Raw genomic sequence first — 22,386 nt, forward strand, 5'->3', positions numbered from 1 at the left:
GCATGTTCCATGTGCATGGCAAACAGGGAACTGGAAAAACACAATTTCACTTGGTGCACCTTTGGTTTTGAAGCAGGTTTTGAACCTGGCCAAACCCGAAACTTGGTCGAAACCTGGGATTTTTCTAAGCCAAAACCGAAACTTAAGTTTCGAGGCCCCAAAAAAAAAAAAATTTGTTTGTATACTACCTACTTTTACCATTTTAAACTTGTTCCATGAATTAGTTTTACAACAAAAAACCCAAAATGATAGTTGTGTTTTGGCCCCAAGTTTAACTTAAAAGGCTACCCTTTAGGATCACTCCACTTGGCACAATCTTGACCGTTAGATTGTAATCTCCTAATTAGGGCTTTTCTATTTAAGAGAAGCTTGACTCAAACCCCAAAACTGCACTACAATATTCTCTTTGAGAAAGAGAAAAAGAGAACTTGTGAAACAGAGAGCCTTCTTCTTCCTCAAGTAAGGTTTTCTGCCATTGGAGTTGGTGCAACCGATCGGTGTTTGTGTTCTTGTGCTGCATTCCTTTGGAGGAACATGCCTCTAGTGCACTCTAGGTAACCTATTCATCCAATTGTTGATTTGTTATCTCATGAGTTCATTGAGATCCTGTTACCGCAATTTTTGTTATGTATCTGGTACCATACCGCTTCCATTGCCGCCCACATACACCCTATCTATCAAATATTTTAATAAACACATCTCCCACTGAAATTAACCCCTAAAATAGAGTCCGTTTGCAGCTTTTAGACATGCAATAGTGGCGTAAGTGTTACATGAGAGTAGGCCGTGTTTCTATTGTGTCATAAAAGCAATTATCCTAGGGTTGTACCTCAAGCATGAATTTGAACATCAATAAATAGTTCCCCCCCCCCCCCCCTCTTCAAAGTTTTGTGCTACTGCTGCATGGAATAGAAGACCTCTTTGAAGGTTGATTTGTTCAAAACCCAGGTTGATGCCTGGCTAACCCTTGCTATTCTTCTTTTCTTTTCTCTCTTCTTCCCTTCTGCTTCCCATTTTATTCCTCTGTAACAGCACCCTATTCTACCCAGATGAGCTACAATTAAGCCAATATTCATCTATCAAATATCTTAATAAACACATCTCCCACTGAAATTAACCCCTAAAAATTTCCAACTTCAAAAACCAAGAAACAATAGTTGTAAGGTTTCCCCCATATTTTTTGTTTCTATCTGCCCGTAACTGAACTATTCCAGTTCATGTAACTCCCAACTTCACAGAACCTGAAGTCCTGGAAACCTTGGCCTATCCATATCCAACATCATCTTCATTAAACCCCAACCCTGATTTTACATGAACCTTTCTTCCTCTTTAGCTTTTACACTTTTGTGCACCTAAAACATCATTCAATTTCACCCAAGCCACTAGCTATTCTAGAGGCATTTGAGCTTTGATTTCATCCCCTGTAGATTGGTTTATTTGTTAAAACTTGATTCTACATCAGCTAACATTTAGAGTTGGTATAGGAGATGATTTTCTTGGTGTTTCCAGGCCTGAATGGTGAGGCTTGGGATGAGATGAAAACACAGTATTTGTGCATGGTCTCCATTGGACCATGTTAATTATTGTTTCAATAACTACGGCACGTTTGGGACCTCTAGGCTTGCTTTTCCAAAGATTCTCGCATGTTACTCACCTGATAAACCTGGGAGTTGAAGCAGGCTTGCTACACTCCCTCGTGATTATGATCTGATTTTCTAAGAGAGATTTGCACAAATTGAACAGATACTATCAAGTAGAACCATTGACTCTAATTAATGAGACTTGGATATCTGAAGAAGAAAAATAAGGAAATAAATAAGTTCTAGTTTAGGAGCTACTCTGGTGAATGGATTTAAAAAGAACTGTATAGTACATTTGCCTCAAATATGTTTCAGGATTCAGGAAACAAACCTTTGACTGTGAAGAAAGAAAATTGGTCTTGATCAATGAAATGGGATCTGCTGGAATCTGATGTGCAAAATCAAGCAGAGAAACAAATCAAAGATGGAAATGCAGATATTGTAGGCATAAATGGAAGAAAAAGAACAGAACTTCAAAGGAAAAAGTGTATTAACCCAATATCAGTATATAGTAAGAAAAAGGCACATGCTACACATATCCAACAAATAGCTTACAAGTTCCGGTCTTCCATTTCTTACAATGTACCGCTTGTTCTGTGAAATTGGCTGCAACATGCCAAGAAAGTCATCAGTATAAGAAAGAACGTATAAGGATATGAACCATCCCAAACTACAAACCATATTGAACATCAAACTGTTAAGATATGTATATGATACCGCAGGGGTATTACAGTCAAACCCTGCGGTATTCTGTTCTGTTTTGGTTATCTTGAGTTTTTATTGTGAGCTTAATTAGACTTCTATTACCGCCAGGACTGAAGAGTCTTCTAGTTCAACATTGTGTTGATGAGAGGACTGCCACAAGTATGGACTGTTATTCTTTCTTGCGGCAGTCTCTTCTCTCCTTTCTTCCTCACTTCGTCTTCTTCTTCCCTCTTCTTCTACATTGTTAGTTCTGGTTTCCTACTTCTGGAATCATTTCATGGTACAGAGTGGACTCAATCAGTGGTTGCAATCTTCTCCAGCACTGTTTTTAGAGACTCTATTTAGATTTCTCTCCTGTGGTGTGCAGCCACCTTTTGTTGCAACTTTCTACAATGAAGACCTAGTTTATATCAATGAAAAACTAGTGTTCTCTTCGGCTACATGAAGAATACTTCCTGCAAAAGATTTTTCATGGGGTTATTTATCGGGAAAATTACCTAGATCCACTAGATACGAAAAAGTATTAACAAACATGTACGTTTGACTTAGTTTTAGACTTACTTTTCTTGTAAACCTACTTGTTTAGTAATACTTTTTCTTATCCAGTAGATTTAGGAAAGTGTCCCGGTATTTATCTATCTACATCAGGTTAATTAATTTTCTATCCTGGCAGTACCCTGTTTCATGGGTTTTGTTGGCTGAATCGATTCTCCCTAGTATTTTTATTTTTTTTTGGTGAATAAAAAATCAATTACCAAAGCCCAAGGGGGGGGGGGGGGGCGAGAGGAAGAGAGGGGGGGGAAGAAACAAGCCCCGAACCCAACTAAGGGGGGAATGGGGCTGTAAAGAGCACTATCTAAACCCCAGGAATCAACAATATGCCTGTTCCTTGGGGAGTTCAAAAGGGCCTTTTGAGGCAGGAAACTCAGCTTAGAGGAGACATCCAAAGAGATGGCTTTCCAAATCAAGTCGAAAGACCTAGAATTGGAGGTCCATCTCCTAAGGTTCCTCTCCATCCATATGTGATAAAGGGCGGCACCAAACACAAGCTTGCCAATGGTGTCACAGATAGAGCATCCAGAGAAAGTCATGACCAGCCAGAGCCACTCTCTAGCGAAGGGGAGGGGTCTCATGCTACGAGGCCAAATAGACGATAGGGCTTTTTTTCAGATGGTAGACGTAAAGGGGCAATCAAAGAATAGGAGGTCGATGTCTTCGGAACCATTCCAAGAAAAGATACAAGAAGGGGGGACAGGATTCTTCGGTGAAGGAGGAAGGCTTGGGTCAGGAGGCAAAGGTTAAGGGCTCTCCAGGCTAAGAAGCTATGGCGAGGGATGTGACCTTTAAACCAGACTAGCTAGTGCCAGAGGATAGTAGGGGCATGGATCCTAACAAAGTTCCAGGCAAGGTTCGAGAACTCAGGTCTCGGTGGCATCTCGGCCAGGCCAGAAACCGAGTCGAGCCGAGATCTCGGTTGATGCATTTTTTTTTTTTTGGACTCGGACCCCCAACTCGGTGGGTTGTACATATATTTTGGGTCTGAAACTTGGTATCCAGCCTATTTCAGGCCATTTAAACACAATGGCATGCCCAGATTTGCCAAAAAACAAGTCTAAATATGAGTTTCACTTTGGACCATAGGTTGGTAGGCGACGAGTCGTACTAAAACAATATAATCTATATATAATTTAGTAAAACATAGCAAATTAGCAATCAAAACATTCAAATAAAATGTACATTACATCAATGTTCACTTAATTTGTTACATAAAATGAGATTGAACAAGAAATTCATCCCTATATCGATCCACATAGAATTCCCATGTCATGGAATTGCTATAGTGTTGCAAATAGTGTGACACAGCTTCCATATAAGTCTTCTGATCAACATATACCAATCTCCCTATCTTAGGGTACATGGGAGGCTGTTGGTATGAGGTGTAAGATCCACTGCTACTGTCATATTGAGTTTGAGGCATGTATGACTGGTTTGGGACTAGGAATGTATACCCAACACCCGACCTAGAGCTTTGGCCGTCATACTCACCGCGATCGCCATCGACCATAGGCACTATAATCAGAACCGGTGCTCTGCTGGCCATAGTCATAGCCATGATGATGCTGAGATGATTGCCATGACTGATGCTCACTAGTAGTATCTATACTCGTGCTTCCGAAACTTGTAAGCATGGTGTTCATCTGCTTGTTGTCCTCCTCCCTGAGCATATGGCGATGTGAGTGTTTGCGACCCTTCTTTACATTGTATGTTTTAGGGTGGCCACCATGGTCTTGATCTTGAGTGGCATCGTAAACTGAGACTCACCGGTGAAACGCACAGGGTCCTCCTGCGTTCCAACTTCTTGCTCGTACTGCTCGCGCATCCCCTCATGACGATCATCATAATAACCGCCACTCCGCATGCCACTAGCAGCAGCAGCTTCACCACCATCACCATCACCATCACTAGCATCACCAGTGTCATCACCACCACCATCATCATCATTAGCAGGACTTCCTACAGCAGGCTCAAAAGGTTTCGGTGACTCTGCATATGCACGCCCCTCTTGCGTCGACATATATTCATCAACATTAGTGCGGTTCTGACGCCTGATGGTGGGTCGGGCTTACCCCAGATTGATCCATATCGGTGTACCACGATCCCTCACCTGCTGGAATAGGGATCCTCATCGTCATCGAGTCCTCTTGAAAAATGTTGGACGATTCAATGGGTTCTTTATCATTGGCCTCAATTCCTTCACGTATGTGCCTCATCCTTAATCTCATATTGTAGTGCACATACACAAGCGCTCAGTCGTTCGCTACCCAACCTATTCCGCCTCTTTGAATGTATCAATGAGAATGTACTCGATTGCGCTCACATCCGGAGGATGAACAAGTTTGTGAGAGCGCTCTCACTGCTACCTTCCTCGAGGTTGGGTGAACTTGTACCATAAAGCACCCACGATCGGTGCATTACAAATATAGAATAGTAAGAATATGTACATTCTAAAGAGATAAAATTATAATTCATAAATGTAATATCATGCCACCTACCAGGGTCGACTTTTATCTACCCTCCACGCAGCTAGTCGACCGAAACTTGCTGAGGCCTCTCGAAGTATTTGATCTATTTTCAATTTGAGGCATTAGTATTTCCTATTTAGTAATTACATTCATAAACTAACTACCAAAGTGCAAAGTCCCATACTCTCACCTCATCATTCTGAAGCGACTTGTGTCTTTGGATGGGGCTCCAATTTCGAGTAATGACTTGAACGCCTCTAACAATTCTATGTCTAGCCCAAGATCGTGGGAGTAGTGATACTTTGGATTCAAATAGTATCTTTGGTAAAGTAAACACCACAAATATGATTTGTTAGTGACTTAATCGCTTTAATGCCTTTAGGGTTTTGAATATGTAAATAAAAAGTTATAACATTTAAAGTATAAAGTATGTTGAACTCACCGACCTTATAGCGATGGATGACTCAAGTGCTTCTCCCACCGCTCATCAATGATGTTAGTGTAGGACTTTGCACTTCGAGGTATAGCAGCTCTAACCATTTCCTTCATTTTTGGATGGCGGCATAAATGTGGCCCAAAGTAGGCTTCTTCTCTGTATCAACCATCCTCGATCTGCCACCACTGGCTCTAATATGCCAACCACTTTCCCAAGTCCTTCCAAAATCCATCATTTGCAATGGTCCTTGTCTTACCTTTGCTTCTTCGACTTAGAACCTTGCCAACCAAACCATTCGCGACTTGCAAACATACACCTTAGACCTATCGCCTTACTCTAAAAGCTCTTCAATGCAATGTAATTGGTGGCAAATCGAGTGACACCAGGCCTCACTAAATCTCCATTGCATTTCTCCCTCATCAAGGCTAAAGCATAAGAATGGTTGTACACAAAAGTTGTCACTTGTCTTGCCCTATTTACCATACCCGCCACCAAAGTCTTTTTCCCCATGTCCTTCAGCATTAAATCAATAGAATGGGCTGCACATGGGGTCCAAAAGAGCCGGATCCTCTTACTCTTCTTATTCATCAACTTCTCTCCAGCCTTTTTATAGTTGGAACCGTTATCCGTCACAATTTGGATAATGTTCCTTGGTCCTACCTCCTCCACCACTTGCTTCAACTCCTTATACAAGTATGATGCATCCTTTATATGCTTTGATGCATCGATAGACTTCAAGAATATAGTCTTTCCATTGCAACTCACCATGAAATTTATGATGGACAGCCTAGTAGGTCCAGTCCAACCATTAGCCATAAGAGTAACCCCATATGTCTCCCACATTGGCTTCAAACCATCAATGTATTCTTTTAGCTCCTCTACCTCCTGAGGCAAATATACATTGTATAATTCAAATGGTGAAGGTCCCTTCCATCCTGCACCAGCCCTCCCTGCAGCATCAAGGAATGCATTATAGTATGTTCCTTGTGCTACATTGGCTGGAATGCCATGGTAAAGCATGAACTTGCTGAAGGCTTTTCGTGCTTTCTCTTGTTTACCACCAAATACTTGTGGGATGGTTGGCTGGTAGGCATCTTGTTGCCTAAAAGTGGTGGGATCCTGCTCAAAAATGGGTTCTGGACCTTGTACTCGTGGTCGGGTTTGGGGTCGTGGTATATTTCTTGTCCCAGTGCTTCTCCTCCTCTCATCTTCTTGCTGGTGCGGTGAGCAGATCCACCAGCTCCTCTTGCTTGCTCATATGCTCTTATATTATCAAAATGAAAACTTTGTCTACTCTCGCCAAAGTCTGCTGGTAAATTCTCCATTCACCTTTGATTGAAACTCACCAGTGGAGGCCCGATGTCGAGTATCATCTCCGCCACGGACCTCTGCACCAGCCCTCTCTAGTATTGCCTCATTAAACTCTTGTTGCATTCTTTCCCTCTCAGATTTTTTTAATCTTCCTCCTTTCAAATGTTGTGTCATTGCCACTTTCACTTGAATAGGAACATTTGGGCATGATGAAACATCCTTGCTGTCCAGACAAGTGTTGCTTTAACCTGGTGGCTCCTCCAGGATAGCAACTTCCCACAATAATTGCATTTGGGCTTCTTTTTGTGCGGACATGGGAACTCCATGTTGCCATGCTATATCGGACATTGTATACAAAATGTCTTATGTTTTACACTGTTACATAAAAAAGCATGTATTAATAACCATGGATCACTTAAAGTAAGGTATTCAAGACTTAAAGTATGCTATTCATAACTCTTAAACGTAATGTCAAGCTACTAGAACTATGAAATAACTATCTCTTATTTATCCCCTAACCCTAGTATTTATTTGTTAATTAAAAATAATATTTTAAATTTTTTTTAAAACTATTTATACCTTAAAGTATAAGAAAAATATAATGTAATGATGAATTTGACACCATTTGAAGTTGAATATTATGTACATATGTTGTACATAATTTTCCATAAGCAATAAGTATTTTTCCTTAATATTATATATATTTTTTTAATTTTTATAATATATTTATTAAATCTGAAAAATAAAATAATTTTTTTAATGGGTGAAAATAAAAAATTAATCCATGGGGCTGTAGAGCATCCCAAGTAGTTTAACATATATCAAAATCATTTTCAAACAATCACTATTCATCCTATTTTTTTCATTTTCTTTTTTCAAATAAATCATTTATTTTTCCAGAAATTATAATAAATAATTTATTAACTGAAAAAAAAAATCCGACTCCATGAAGTGATAGATCGGGCAAAGATGTTCAACATATATTAAAACCACATGAATCTAACAAGGATTACAAAAATTTTTTTTGGAAAAAATAGATTTGGGGAAGAAATAGAAAACACCTTTGAAATCTTGCAAATAGGTGATGATGCTCCAAATTGGCACTTGAATCTTCACTTTGGCACTTCAATCTAACTCCAAACAGTGCATTCCATCCAACAATCGAAAGAAAGAAGAAGAAATTTGAAGGAGAGGTGTTTTTCCCCTTGGTTTAGAGCCTAAGAACTTCTGTTCCTGCTCTCTCTTATGTTGGAAATGGGTTTTTGGGTGAAAATTGGGCTGAATACAAGTAAATAGCACCTTTGGGCCCAACCGAGATATCGCCGAGATCTCGGCGAGATATTGTTTTTTTGTACTAAAAAAATCTTGATTTTCACCTTCGAAATATCACCGAGATCTCGCCGAGATATCTCGAGATCTCGCCGTCGAGAAAGTGCACTTTTAAGAACCGACTAGCAACTCGACTCGGTTTTGCCCAAAACCGAGAAACTCGGCGAGATCTCGCGAGTTCTCGAACCTTGGTTCCAGGCAGATCTAAAGCTAAAAGGCCATTTGAGGAAGGGAGCCAAATAACCTTGTCCGCATGAGATGGGGAGGAAAAGGGGGGGAAAGGGGGGAAGGGAATGCCAGATCTGGGAGAGGATAAGGGGAAAGGGGGAGGGGGGGACCAGGATCCAAGGGAGATAATGGAAGAGAGGGGGGGCAGACTTGGGAATGCTGGAGGAGTAAATTGATCGAGCCCCAAAGAAATTATAGAGGACCCCATTAGGGTGCCAAGGGCCAAGCCAAAGGGAGATGGAAGAACCATCAGCAATAGTAGAGGAAGTGGCTCTGAGCGCCAAGGGGCGAAGGAGGAGGATATTGTGCCAGACCCAGGAGGAGTCCAAAGGGATGGGGACAATCCAGATGGAGTTTTTTTTTAGGAGATGGGAGTAAACCCAGTGAACCCAGATGGAGTCATGTTTGGAGGAGATTTTCCAAATAAGCTTTAGAATACCTGCAGTATTGGAGTCGCGGATACTGCGAATGCCAAGGCCTCCTTCCGATTTGGGAAGGCAGATGGATTTCCAACTGACTGGATGGAGGAATTTGTAGGTTTCCTTCCCTTTCCAAAGGAAAGCGCAGAAGAGGGATTCCATGGTTTTCAATCCCTAGTATTTTCAATCAACTTGATTTGAATTTTTTGGTCATTATTAGTCCCTCAGGTATGCACCTTCGATCCCTTCTGGAGACTGATCAGAGGCTTTAATCCATTGCAACACGACATCCCTTCAGTGCTGGCAGTACTCTGTTTTTGAAGGTTTTCTGGCAGCAACAATATTTGCCAGTATAGGAGATCTATCCATCAGATCTCCTGGGAACTCTAGGCCATTGTTGCCCTTTCTACTAAGGTCCTTCGACCTTAATTTGGGGGTACATCTGACCTCTGGTTCTGGTGTTATTAATAATTACCCAAAATCTGGGTGTTTCAAGTTCAGATCTGACTCTAGTGCTTGCTGGTTGCTGGAAGCCTGGAACCTTTTATTATTTTGGTGAAAAAAGAATTCATTACCAAAAGAAATAAGGGATACAAGGGGGCCCTAAAGAAGGGGAAAACATTACAGGAGAACAATACAAAGCAAAGTAAACCCCAGCCATCAAGCAGAGGGGACAGTGGCCTGCAAAAGGGAGGGAGGGAGGCCCCAGGAAACACAATAATCTTGTTCCTTGGGTAATCAACGACGCTCCAAAGGGAGACCAAAGATAGTTTGCTACTGACATCAGAAGAGATGAACTTCAAAATTTTCTTAAAGGATCTACAGCTAGAGCTCCATCTTCTGAGGTTGCGCTCCATCCAAATATGGTTAATGGTGGCACCAAAAGCAAGCATACCGACGTCGTCACAAATTGTCTTGCCAGCATAAGACATATCCACCCAGATCTATTCTCGCGATAAAGGATGGACTCTTCTTCGAGGCCAACATTTACTCAAAAGCCCTTTCCAAACTTTCCAAACTATAGAGGAAAAAGGGGCAAGCAAAGAAGAGGTGATCCACATCTTCCACAGCATTCCAGGCTTCCAACAGAGACAGCAAGAAAGGGATACTGGAATATGGCAATGAATGAGAAATGACTACATTGGAAGGCAGTTGGAGAGGGCCCGCCAAACGATGAAGCTATGGTGGGGGATGTTACCCTTGAACAAAACAATCTTGCCACAGGGACACGAGGGGCCGTGAATTCTGATAATCTCAATCTAATTTAGAGTTGAAAAGGTCGTTAGAAGAGGGTGACCAAACAACAATGTCTCCCCTACGACGAGGCCCACTAGGAATGGAGAGCGAGGCATTCCAGATGGAGGCTAAGAGGGGAGAGGCAAAAGGGGGAGGAGCCCAATCATCGTTCTGAATGATGGCTGCAACTGGGGCCAGCTTGCAACTACCCTAATTGTTATACCCGTGCTCAAATCTATCTAGTTTGCACTTGATGAGTAGGTGCTATGCCAATAGTTGTCCTAGCTGGCAACAAGTTTGAGGAGATTGAAATAACATTCCTTGATATGCCCTTGCGATTGGGCAAGAGCCTCAGCCAAACCCCAGCCCAAAACAGAGATGGAATTGACCCACCGGTTGATGACCACATCAACCGATGGGAAAATTTGGAAAACCAGAGCTTCTGCCAAAATCAATTGGTTGATGAGTACATCAGCCGGCTACATCAACCGGTTGGTTCCCAGCGTGGAACTGTACTCTGCCCTTCTGGGAAACCTTCGGGCACTCGTCTAAAATAGGATCTAACGTTTTGTGAACATTATTAGGTCAAACTTAGTACATCGGTAAGGCATATCCGATATTCGATTGGGCATCAACTCGGGTTGTATTTGCCAAGTCTTTATGACAAGATGAGTGAGTGTAGTTAACTTCTTTTGTGGAGTGTTTCTTATTTTAATTTGTGTATGATCATTCCACTCATTTCAATTATGAACTGTTGTACATATAACTATGCTTGTTCTATATGTTAGGAATGAAATGTTTGTTTAGAGTCGGAAATGGGATCCGGTATGGCCAAGATGGATTTTGGTACCGAGATCGCCATACTTATATTGCATTCATGATGTAATAGACTTATTTATGTAAACGGGATGCAGTGTGGCCGATGGTTGAGCCGGTACCATATTTCTCGTGATTAAAGTATGTGTATATTAGGGGAGACAAGTTGGTAGTGTGGCCGAGGGGATTCCAGCACTATTCTCTTATCCTATGATATACATGTATGTATGCGATCCCTATCATACTAGACGCATATAAACGCGAACTGTCATGATGCATTTGCATTTACAGTGCTAGTATGTTGTCTATCCATGGTATGGGACTCGGATTTATTACACACTTGCATAGCATCATATTAGAATCGACCATGCATTGACACATAAATTGAATGGTGGTTAGGATGATTACCAAGTACTACATCCCTTACCAACAGGGGGTAAGGTGTTGGATAACCAACAGACTAGTTATCAAGGGGGTTTAGTGGGTAACCAAGAGGGCCTTGAGTGTTATCGGGACCGGCAAGCTTCCAACCGCAACTGGGGCTACCACTAGGAGATGAGGCACTTACCGGTCCAGGGAGTATCGCCTGTGTTGCAGTAGCACTATACCAGAGACCTAGTTTTGTTGTTAGGTGATTACAAGAAAAATTAACTCATGCACCGCATCATCTATTGTTTGTGTATGCTTGTACGCCCCCATCCTCACTGAGCTTGGTGAAGCTCACTCCACATGGATACGCGCTTTTTAGATGTTGCAGGTGATTCAACCATGGCTTGCGATGATGCTCCCTCCTCCGTAGTGAAACAATGGTGAACTCCTAAGTCCGATGATCATGAGTCCAACTGTGCCTGTGACGAGTGTGCCTGTAGAGCCTTCTGTCTAATATAATAACTTTATAATATATGTCCTAATAACTTTTGATGCTTAGGTAATTCTGAATAAACTTGTTATTGTAATATCATAACACTCGGATATCCTTATTTTGAGAATCATTCTGATATTGTAAATTAAGTCTTCCGCTGATTTAATTAATAGTGATTCTCAGTGGTGACTTTGGCGTTAAGATACTGTGTCAAAGATCCTGGCAGGTTGTGTAGGATGATGGTAAGCATCCTAGTCGCATTCCCGGTGCTTTAGGGAGCGGGGTGTAACACTAATTGTAGATGACTCTTGCACCGACAAGGTGGAGGAGGACATCCATAGGATGCCAATTGTCAAGCCAAAGGGAGGTAGAAACACCATCATCAATTTTAGAGGAAATTGCTCTAAGAGTGATAGGCCTAAGTTTCAGCATCTTCCACCACACCCAAGAAGCATCAGAGATAAGAGGAACTGTCCAAGTAGAATCATTGCGAAGGAGACTACAGCAAACCCAATCGACCTATATGTTTTTCTTCTTAGCCACAAGCTTCCAGAATAGTTTCAGAATTCCTGCAGAGTTAGCTTCTTTAATTCTTCTCAAGCCCAAACCTCCCTCATCCCTAGGGATGCAAACAGTAGCTCAATTGATAAGGTGAAGGAATCTGGATGAAACATACATTTCCTTTCCAAAGAAAGGCACACATGAGGGACTCCAAGGCCTTCTATGCAAGAAGACTAGAGGACTAATCTAATCAATTCCAAATGATCGGCATAGGAGAGGAGCTTGCTCTTCCAAAGTTGGAGCCTCTTACGAGTCAGATCAAGCATGAGTTCAGTGATGAGAAAACTTGGCCGAAATCAGAGGCAACCCCAAGTATTTGACCGGGAGGCGACCAAAGGAGAATCACGCCTTCTCAATAAAAGTGTCCTTACCCACATCAAAGACACTTGCTACAAACAACTGAGATTTCAAGAGATTGATCCAGAGGCCTGACAACCTTTCAAAAATGTGCAAACAGGACGTAATGGTCTCAATCGAAACAATATTTGCTTTAGAGAAGATCATCAGCAAAAGTGAGATGGGAAAGCTTAAGGGCCTTGCACTTGGGCATGGGGGAGATAAGTTATCAGTCCGTATTGGATTGGACGCTTCTAGATAGAACTTCAAGGGCTAAGAAGAAGATAAATGGGGAGACAAGGCAGCCCTAGCAAATATCCACTGTTGGACTGCCTTGATAAGCATAGAGAAGCAATGAGAGGAAATGCGATGATAGATTCAATTAAAAAAAAATGGAGGAAAGACCATCTTGAGCATGGCTTTAGAAATGTAGTCCCACTTCAAGGAATAAAAGGCTTTGTGGATGTCTATCTTCATGAGGGTAGCAGGAGAGTGGGCTTTTCTGCAAAAGCCTCTGACAAGCTCATTGCAAAGGAGAACGTTATCAGAGATGCTTCTATCAGCGATTAAGGCCCATTGGTTGGCACTAACAAGGGAGTCACCAACCAACTGCAACCTGTTAGCAAGGACTTTGGCAATGAACTTGTACAAGAGGTTGCACAGAGAGATGGGCCTGAAGTTAGAGATAAGAGATGCACCTTCCTTCTTGGGGATGAGGCAAAGGAAGGAGTGTTTAACCCCTTTGATCTGGCTTGGGTTGGAGAAGAAGCTCTTAAGGGCCTTGATGAGGTCTACTTTGATGATGTCCTAAGAGGCTGAGAAGAATCCCTTACTGAAACCATCAGAATCCCAAGAAAGGGGCCCAACCTGCAAAGCCATACGACAAAGGTCTTTCTAGAAGGCGGCTCCTCAGAGGGGGTGTTAGAGGCATAAATAACAATAAATAAAAAGGTGGAGTTCCTTTGGATGTCAGAATTGCTCATGTAGAGGAGTTCAGAGGAGGAGAACAGAAGCAAAACATGAATTTTGTGGGATCCAAAAGGAACCAGATACAGCCATTTGGGTGGTGAGAGAAATTGGAACAGAGAGACCAAGATGGGACGATGCGGGAGAAAATAAGCGAGGAATTAACCTCCTTAACTCAAGTTTCTAAAAGGCAACAAAAAACAGAGTTATGGAGTTTGATACGCGCACGAACCTCAACTTATTTGGAGGGGGTGTTTAAGCCACGAGAATTTGTGCAAGTGAGATGGTGAATGGTCAAGAGAGCTTGAGTTGGGTGGGCCAGTAGCAATGGGCCTATAGGTCGAGCAAAAGGTATTAGGCCCACAAGGGTTGGGCCTAATGGTCGACCATTACGAGACTCGCCAAGATGAGATAAAGAAGGGTCGAGGGCTACAGGCCCAACAACTTTAGAGTGCCCAAGGGAGGGGGAAAGTCAGTGTTGCAAGTGGGAGACGTCAACAGGGAGCCCTACATTAGAGTTCAGAATATGAAGGGATAAGAAGGGGGCAAAGGATGCTGGAAGCAAAGAATCCTGGCAGAGAGGGATACCTCGTATGAGAGGATGTTGGAGAAGATGAAGCTACGGAAGGGAGGTCGGGGGTTGGAAGCAGTGGCATACAAGCAAAGAGGGGGGTCCATCTATGTGGGGAGCAGTGGAGGGAACCAAAAGATGGTGACTGGTTGCTAGAGCAAAGCCTGATGCTATCTCGGGCGAAGTGTTGGGGTAGCAAGCATTGAGAAATGAGGCATCGATGACTTGCAAGGAAGAATAGCGACTGCTATCGATAGTCCTTACAAGGTTATGGGCCGATGGTAGGGAGGGGAATCGGCTACGTGGCCACGAGGGGACCCAGATGCAGGCTTCTCACAAAGACGATAACCATGGTGCCAACAACTCTGCGCCGGACATGACTGGGGAGACGAGAGGAGGAAGGGTCATAAAGGGTAAGGAAAGAAGTGGGAGAGGGTAGATGGTATGGTATAGATTTTTGGGGCAGAGGTAGCAATGTCTGTGGCGGATGGATCATCCATAGGAGTAACAAGAGATTTCGAGGAGCCGGATTTGGTGTCATGGCCGAAAACCTTGTAGACTAGACAATAGGGGAAGCCATTAAAAGTGCACTTCCTGCTGGAAAATAAGGCCTTCATCATCTGCAATGGTGATGGAAGATCAAGGAGGTTCTTTTGCAAATACCTAGACGCATCCTAAAAGCTCGAACTATTAGGGAAGGGCATTGTCAATGTATACATCAACACTCCCTCGCACGTGCAAAGCCAAGATCGCATGGTCCTTACACATGGAGCTCACACGGCATTTCCTTAGCGTGGCACCGAGGGAGAAGAAATGTTGGGAAAACTCTTCTAATGCACTTCCCAGGAGTCGAACACTTGACCTCCCTGCTCCGATACCATGTTCGCTACCTTTTCACCTAAAAGCTCGAACTATTAGGGAAGGGCAGCGTCGATGTATATATCAACACAAAATTGCAGAGGAAGCGTAGGGAGGGTGATCCAAAGAGGGATGGCGGGGAAGTCGATATAGTGGAGTTGTAGGTAGCCATCCCATTGCCTGAGGAAGATCAGCTTCCAACCAACTTGCTATGGACCACCATCAAGGGCACGCGTCTTGTCATCTTCATCGTTGAACTTGAAGATGAAAAATCCATTATTCATCAGGTAAATATCTAAAGTCCAATGTAATTTCCATTGCTTGGTCAGTGACATCTTGACAATGTTGAATGAAGGGCGGTTGCCAATAAAATGTCGGACCGTGAGTGTTGTCATTTAGCTACCTCATCAATAAGAAGCCAAGCTGGGCAAATGGCTACCTTTGAGGACCCTATGACGGTAAATTCTAAAAATAGCTACTGAAAGGATTTAAGTGTATCAGATTTTAGCATGAAAAATATGCAGATACGACCTACAAGTCCAGAAAGTAAGGACAAGCAAAATATAGAAACACCATACGAAAAAGTTTATAAGCGCATATCCTTCATCAGCTTCACAGAATCAGAGATAATTGTTGGGTTATACTAACTTATACGTGATTTTCAGGCACTAAAGTTGCAAAATATAAGACAAGGAACCATAAAGAATAGTCCATAGAGAGCAAATTATGGCTCCCAAACAAACTTTGTGTGATATATGGTTATGATCACATTCCAAGCATGAAAAATATGATACAATGCAAATTTTTCAATTTAATGTAACTGTGTAGCATAGCATAAAACATTCAAGTACAACTCGAGTAACTTGTTGCTTCAGTTGACTTATATGGTAGCAAAAGACAAAATGAAATAATTCTAATTAACCATAAAAGTAAGATCAACAAGTAGCAGGACCCAGATAACAGCTTGTGTAAAGATAAAACCCATACAAACTGTTGCTTTAATCGAAGCCCCACATCATCGAGCAATCTTCTGACCTCCATCTCACTTTCTGTCTGCACGAAAGAGACAAACTTTTCCTTTATTGGACACAGTATCTCAAAATACTTAGAAATACAATCATAACCCAAAATTGTATCATTAAACATTTACAGGAATTGATTAAAATCCCAAATGCACCATTACATTCACCACATTGTCCACTTCTCAAGTTAAGTAACTTCCGACCCACAGAAACACATGGTGACACTAAAGAACTCACCATCGTGTTGGCACCTTCATCCCATATTAACCCATTCTGAGAAACACTTCTCAGTTTTCCGCCAGCACTTTCTTGAGCTTCAAATACCTTGACATCCAAACCATGTGATTTCAACCTGAATGCTGCAGCAAGCCCACTAAAAAAGTGACAACATGATGTCAGACCCAGGGTTTATAGGAAAATAAAATAATTCACAATGTGTAGGTGTGTGTAAGAAATATTTGAGCGTAAAACCACTGTGTCTAGGGACATTCATAAATATATGGTAAAAGTTCACAACGAAGGAAAGCCTTCGGTTAAGGAAATAGCAGATGTTTTATGAGCATATCCAAAGAATATACTTATGTGTGCATGCTAATACAATTTTAATCAAAACTATCTAAAGTTGAGATAAGTAGATAACTATGAAAAGCAAGTCAGCAGAGAGCAAGTAGAATTCAGATAAGGAACTAAGTTTAGTATATCAAACAACATACCTCACACCGGCACCAACCACGGCGACGGATTTAACAGGACCTAAAAAACACATTTCAGAATGTTCTGTTAATGGGGCTCTATATCTGATTAAACCCAAAAAAAAAATATACAGAAACAGAGCACTGCATTCGAAAAATAAGGGAATATTCAATCCAGAAAAATCATATCATGCAGTAGCAGTGATGATTTCGGTTTTGAATTCTTTAAAACTGCACGCTAGTTAGCTACTTCTTCTCGTACACAGAACTGAACCTCATTCTCTCTACCGATATTTTGCTCTGAAAACAGTCATTAAATAACAAAATGCATACATGCTTTCTCTGAGAGTTCCTTTTCTCATTGAAGCAGACAGAAATTTCCAGTTTGTGATTGCTCAATTTCAGTTTCCAGGACATAAAAAACGCAGATACAATAAAACAGAGACAAATAGAGAGAGGGAGGACGCTCAATTGTCTTACCTTCTTTGATCGTTGGGGTCCTCGGGCCCATTTCTTCGGGTTCTCCTACCGCTCGACCTCCAGATTTTAGAAAGTATGAGTGTATGACTGAGTTGTCTGCAAATACTTTTATTTGCCGTGACGATGACATTTCCTTTTTTTTATTTTTTTCCTCCAATTCGCTGCCCCCTCCAATTCCTCATGGGGGCAGAAATGACCACCCTACCCCCTGCTCAAAAACACTACCCAAGGTGGGGTCCTCTCCCCCCTATTAGAAGAACCGGAGGAATTGGAGGTGCCCACGAATTGGATGTGATAATTGTTCTCTGAATCGTTATCGACTACGGTTCCCTAGTGCCTCTCACAAGAGGGGGTGGGACCCACCCAGGGCACCTGACTAAACACTCTGCCCGGGTGGGGTCCACCCTCCTCTTGTAAGAGGCACTGGGAAACCGCACCGGTCAGGGAACTACATACGATAAAAATTCTTATTCTCTAGGGGACGGAATCTAAAATTTTCAAACAAAAAAAATTGTAATCAGAAAATTACTATTGGAGGAGGGTTTCCTAATAGGAAGGTGTGAGAAGGGATCTTCACGTTGTACCAATGAGGGGTTAGAGAATGTTATCATCCGTATGGGGTCCACATGGGTTTAGATGAACACGATAAGAAAGAGCGTCGGTATAACTCTATTGTTTATTGGGAAAAAAGACTCTGTTTGGGAGTATAGCTCCTCCACCCACACATATGATGGGGCAAAATGACAAGCCCACCCTCATGAAAGGCTGAAATCTCACTAATGTTGATGCCTTCATACTCATGTGCTACCATTGGTCCCACTGTTGATGTAGGAACCATGCTCCCAAAACATAAAACTCTTATCCTTGTTTATATATATGAGAAAGATATAAAAGACTATGTACAAGAGCAGCGTAGCAATCTTTTTCCTTTACTTAAATTTCATATTCACAACATGTAGGTAGTAGGTACATAAAACCTTGCAACTAAATGATGCCAACGGAAAAGTCCTTTGCTCGACAAATAAAAGTATATGTTGAAATTTCAAAACTTAGAGGGAAAATTTTGAAATTATTATATCGATTGATTATATCATTATTTTTCATATGCAATTCAAAAAAATATTAAAATAAAAAGAGAGTATGATGATAGATAATGATATGGCAAAATTGATGAGAGGAGATTCCACAAAGTGATTATTTTATGTATCTGGGCCCAATCATAAATAAAGAAGGCGATATAAAATATGATGTTTCATACAGAATTATAATAGGATAGTTGAAGTGGATAGGTGCATCCGAATTGTTGTCTGATCAACGTATTCCTTTAAGACATGAAGAAAAAAATTATATGACAGTCATACAACCAGTTATGATGTATGATGCGGAATGTTGGATAGTTAATAAGTATCACATAGATAAACTCGGTGTAATGTAGATGGGATGTTGAGATGTAAGAGTGGTAAAACTATGAATGATAAAGTTTGTTGGTAAAGTGAGGAACAATCATATTGGAGTTGATTTGGGAGTAATTTCTTTCTTCTTTTTTTTGTAGGAAAAAGGCTATTCATTCATGTGCGGCCCAACGCTAAACAAATGAAATCACGATATATAAAACAGATAAAGAGCATGATAAACGTAAGGTATGGATATATGGTATATATCCAAAACCAAGGAGTGGAAATTGACCCGGTCTCACATGCCATTGATCGGGCCATCCAAACTAGGGGATGGGTCACAATTAACCACTACCCTAGAACAAAAGCTATAGACAGTTATAATTAAGTGCATGCACATGCGTGCCAAAAGAGGGGGGGTCATAGAAGCGGAACAGTCCAATACCAAACTGCCCACGCTTGCCGACACGCTGCCACAGCCTATTTTCAAACAAACTTGCTGTATCGACAAAAGTCTGCTGGATCAACGAGTGAAGTTTCGACCGACAACAAGAAGGCCACCAAAGCATTGCCACACCCTACTTTCGAACAGAGTTACAAGGATTTGCTGGATCGGCGAGTGGAGCTTTGTCCGGCAACAGGAGAGGGATGGTGAAGATTGGACGGCGACTGGAGCTTCGGAGCTGACGATAGTCTCGATGCCACCAGCACCTATGTCGGCATCACCTGCAAACACACAAACAAAGAAAAAAGAAAAACCTCCCTTGTTGGGAGCCCCTCGACACGATGGCTGAAAACCATAAGATAAACTATAAGAAAGTCGTTTAAGGTGGCATGACCATGTTCAACGGAAGCCTTTGGATGCCCATGTACAGACGAGTCATTTGATTCAGATTGAAATAATTAAAAGACCCAACCAACCAAAAATGACCTTAGGAGAAGAAGTGGGGAAGACATGTATATATACCTTCGGCCTTATATCAAGTATGACCTCGAATAGAGCTGATTGGAGGGTAATGATTCATGTAACCGACCCCATTTAATTAGTTGGGATAAGGTTGAGTTGTTGTTGTCATGATAAAAGGGAAAATGTTCTACTAACTTATCTTATTGACCCACCTAGGTATGATCTGTGGCAAATGACGTGACAATTCCAATCATTAGATGTATAGGATAACATCGAGATTGACTCACATTGTGTCAAATTCCACACCCAAATTCAACATTCTCTCCTTAACGTCAATGCACCCGTTAGTAGTTTTTTGCACCTTAATTCTGATCCAAAAAATTTAAATATTTTGTTTTGGGAGAAGAGTTTTTTGTCTAAGAGCATGACCCTATGCCTGCACAAGGGCCAATGGGGCTGACAAAGAGGCATCAACAAAGACATGATTTCCACCTTTCATGGGGATGGGGTGGTCATTTTGCCCCATCATGTGTCCAGACATAGGAGCCATGCTCTTTGTCAAAGTTTTTTTTCTACCTTTGTTTTGTTATTTGGCCAAATTGGATTGAGATGAAATCTTGCTCATCCAGTGTGTGACTATGCATAGATTTTGAATCCAATTTAACATGGCAAATCAAAGTTAAAACCTATAGAGAACAAACATGGTATCGACCTCCATTGTTTTTTATTTGAATCAGTTGAAACCCTAGAAATTGGAATAAGGAAAAACCACCATATACTAAGTGGAGAAATATGACCGATATTTGAAACACGCCTACTAACCATTGCCATTTTTAGAACTTCATGACTAATTATTGACAATATAGTGTTCAACCATGAATGCAATTAGATTTTCATTTTTAATCATTTTTTCATTTTTTGTCATTGAATTAATTAAAAATCAATAAATTTTAAGAACTCGATATACAAATTGTTTGAAGGAAAAGGGACTGTTGCCTAGGCCTTTAGAGCTTGCACGCGCGTTGTGGTTAATGGGAATACGCACAAGCATCGTACTGGTCGAGGTTTCCACCTTTCCATAAGGGCAACACAATACTTTCATGCACTTTAATGTCTAAGTGCAGGAACTACGCCAGCCACGTGACTAGGAACCACACATATGTGAAAAATCTTTACTTCTTTTTTCAAATTTTAGTATACATGGGATTATGAACTAGTGAAATCCTATGATAAATGTACATAAGAGTTTCTCATACAAAAAGACTGTTGCACAAGTAACATACAAAACGCTAATGTTGCATAATTGAAACTAAATGATTGTTAGGATGAGGCTGCATTGATATAGTAAGAATATTGGGTAAAAAATGAAGTAAGGAGGGCATGAAGTGTGATGGCCAGAATTCCTTAGAAAGAGTTAGCAACAACTTAGGAATATCACTATTGTGGCACCATAACTCGGTGATCAGGGCATGGTCCTTTTTAGCTTGGCCGATTGTAGCTAGAATATCGACTATTTTCGCTTCCACCTTACTTTCCAAGATGTTCAAAACCTGCAGTTATCATCACAACATTTCCTTAAAACAAAATGCAAAAAACCCATGCAAAAGATACTAAGTATGGGTTGGCAACTCATGCACAAATCAAGATATAGTAGTCATAATAAGGCAAAGAGAGATTAGAAAAATATTTTTCAAATGATACAATAGAAGCGGAGAATACAGCATCCATAGAGTTAATAGCCGAGGGAGTAATATTTAGATCACAAAGCCACCGAGAAACCTGCTTAAAGGCTAAATGAGGACCAGGCTTGGCTGGTCCTTGAATAACCTTGTTCCGAATATCCCAAATAAAATAACAAGTTATGATGAACATAGAGAAGAATCATAATAACATGAGTTTATCAAAGGACCCATTAGAGAGAAATGAGACACAAAAAGTAGCTAGTGAAGAGTGAGAGATGCATTCCACTCGTAGTCTCAGAGGACCAGCAACCCAAATACGTTTAGACCATTCATAGGAGAAGAAGAGGTGCCGAATCGACTCTGTATCAAAACCACAAAGAACACATTTTGACTCAACCAGAATCCACTTTGAGAGAATTGCTTTAACTATGATTCTTGCATGTAAAACACACCAAAAAAATAATTTAAATTTAAGATGTAATTTTAATTTCCAAAAGAATCTCCACCATTTTTGAAAAAGTTAGAAACATAAGGAGGTCTAGCATGCTAGGAAATAAATTTAGCAGCTAATTTGGTAGAAAAGTGATAATTGTGTCAAAGAGTGCACCTCCAAAGATCTTGAGTTCCTAGTAAATGAATATAAGAAATTACATCAACAAAACAAGTAGGAACTACAGAAAGGAGCAAGTCACGATTCCAATTGTTATCGATAATCAACCCGGCTACCCGAAGAGATGAATTAATGGAGGAGGAAAGATGTGGTAAAGATTATCCAGGAATAGAGGGGATCTAAGGTCGTCCCAAAACAAGTGGAAGATCCATTCCCAACTCGAACAAATGTGAACTGCTTAAGAGTGGGAAGAACATTTACAATGTTGTTCCAGGTCCACGAACCTCTCTTTTTGAGGACTTTAAGGTTAAAGAGAGATGAATTATGAAAATATTTTTTTCTTTCAAAACCCTAGCCCAAAG

At 41.2% G+C, this 22,386-nt stretch overlaps 1 protein-coding gene across 4 annotated transcripts in view; it reads right to left on the reverse strand.

The window, feature by feature from the left end:
- The window catches only part of LOC122671073 (protoporphyrinogen oxidase, mitochondrial), a 64,343-nt gene extending 46,868 nt beyond the window's left edge, over positions 1–17,475 (reverse strand). For all 4 annotated transcript variants that reach the window (XM_043868169.1, XM_043868166.1, XM_043868167.1 and 1 more), the window contains exons 1-6: positions 17,417–17,475; positions 16,973–17,012; positions 16,497–16,632; positions 16,225–16,290; positions 2,136–2,186; positions 1,912–1,968 (exon numbers count right to left, since the gene is read on the reverse strand). In XM_043868169.1, coding sequence (XP_043724104.1) covers positions 1,912–1,968; positions 2,136–2,186; positions 16,225–16,290; positions 16,497–16,632; positions 16,973–17,012; positions 17,417–17,462 — 396 coding nt within the window. In that variant the 5' untranslated portion in view covers positions 17,463–17,475. The remainder of the gene's footprint in view (positions 1–1,911; positions 1,969–2,135; positions 2,187–16,224; positions 16,291–16,496; positions 16,633–16,972; positions 17,013–17,416) is intronic.
- Positions 17,476–22,386: the final 4,911 nt, after the last annotated feature.

The sequence above is a fragment of the Telopea speciosissima genome, chromosome 8, assembly GCF_018873765.1.
Source record: "Telopea speciosissima isolate NSW1024214 ecotype Mountain lineage chromosome 8, Tspe_v1, whole genome shotgun sequence".
NCBI lineage: Eukaryota > Viridiplantae > Streptophyta > Magnoliopsida > Proteales > Proteaceae > Telopea > Telopea speciosissima.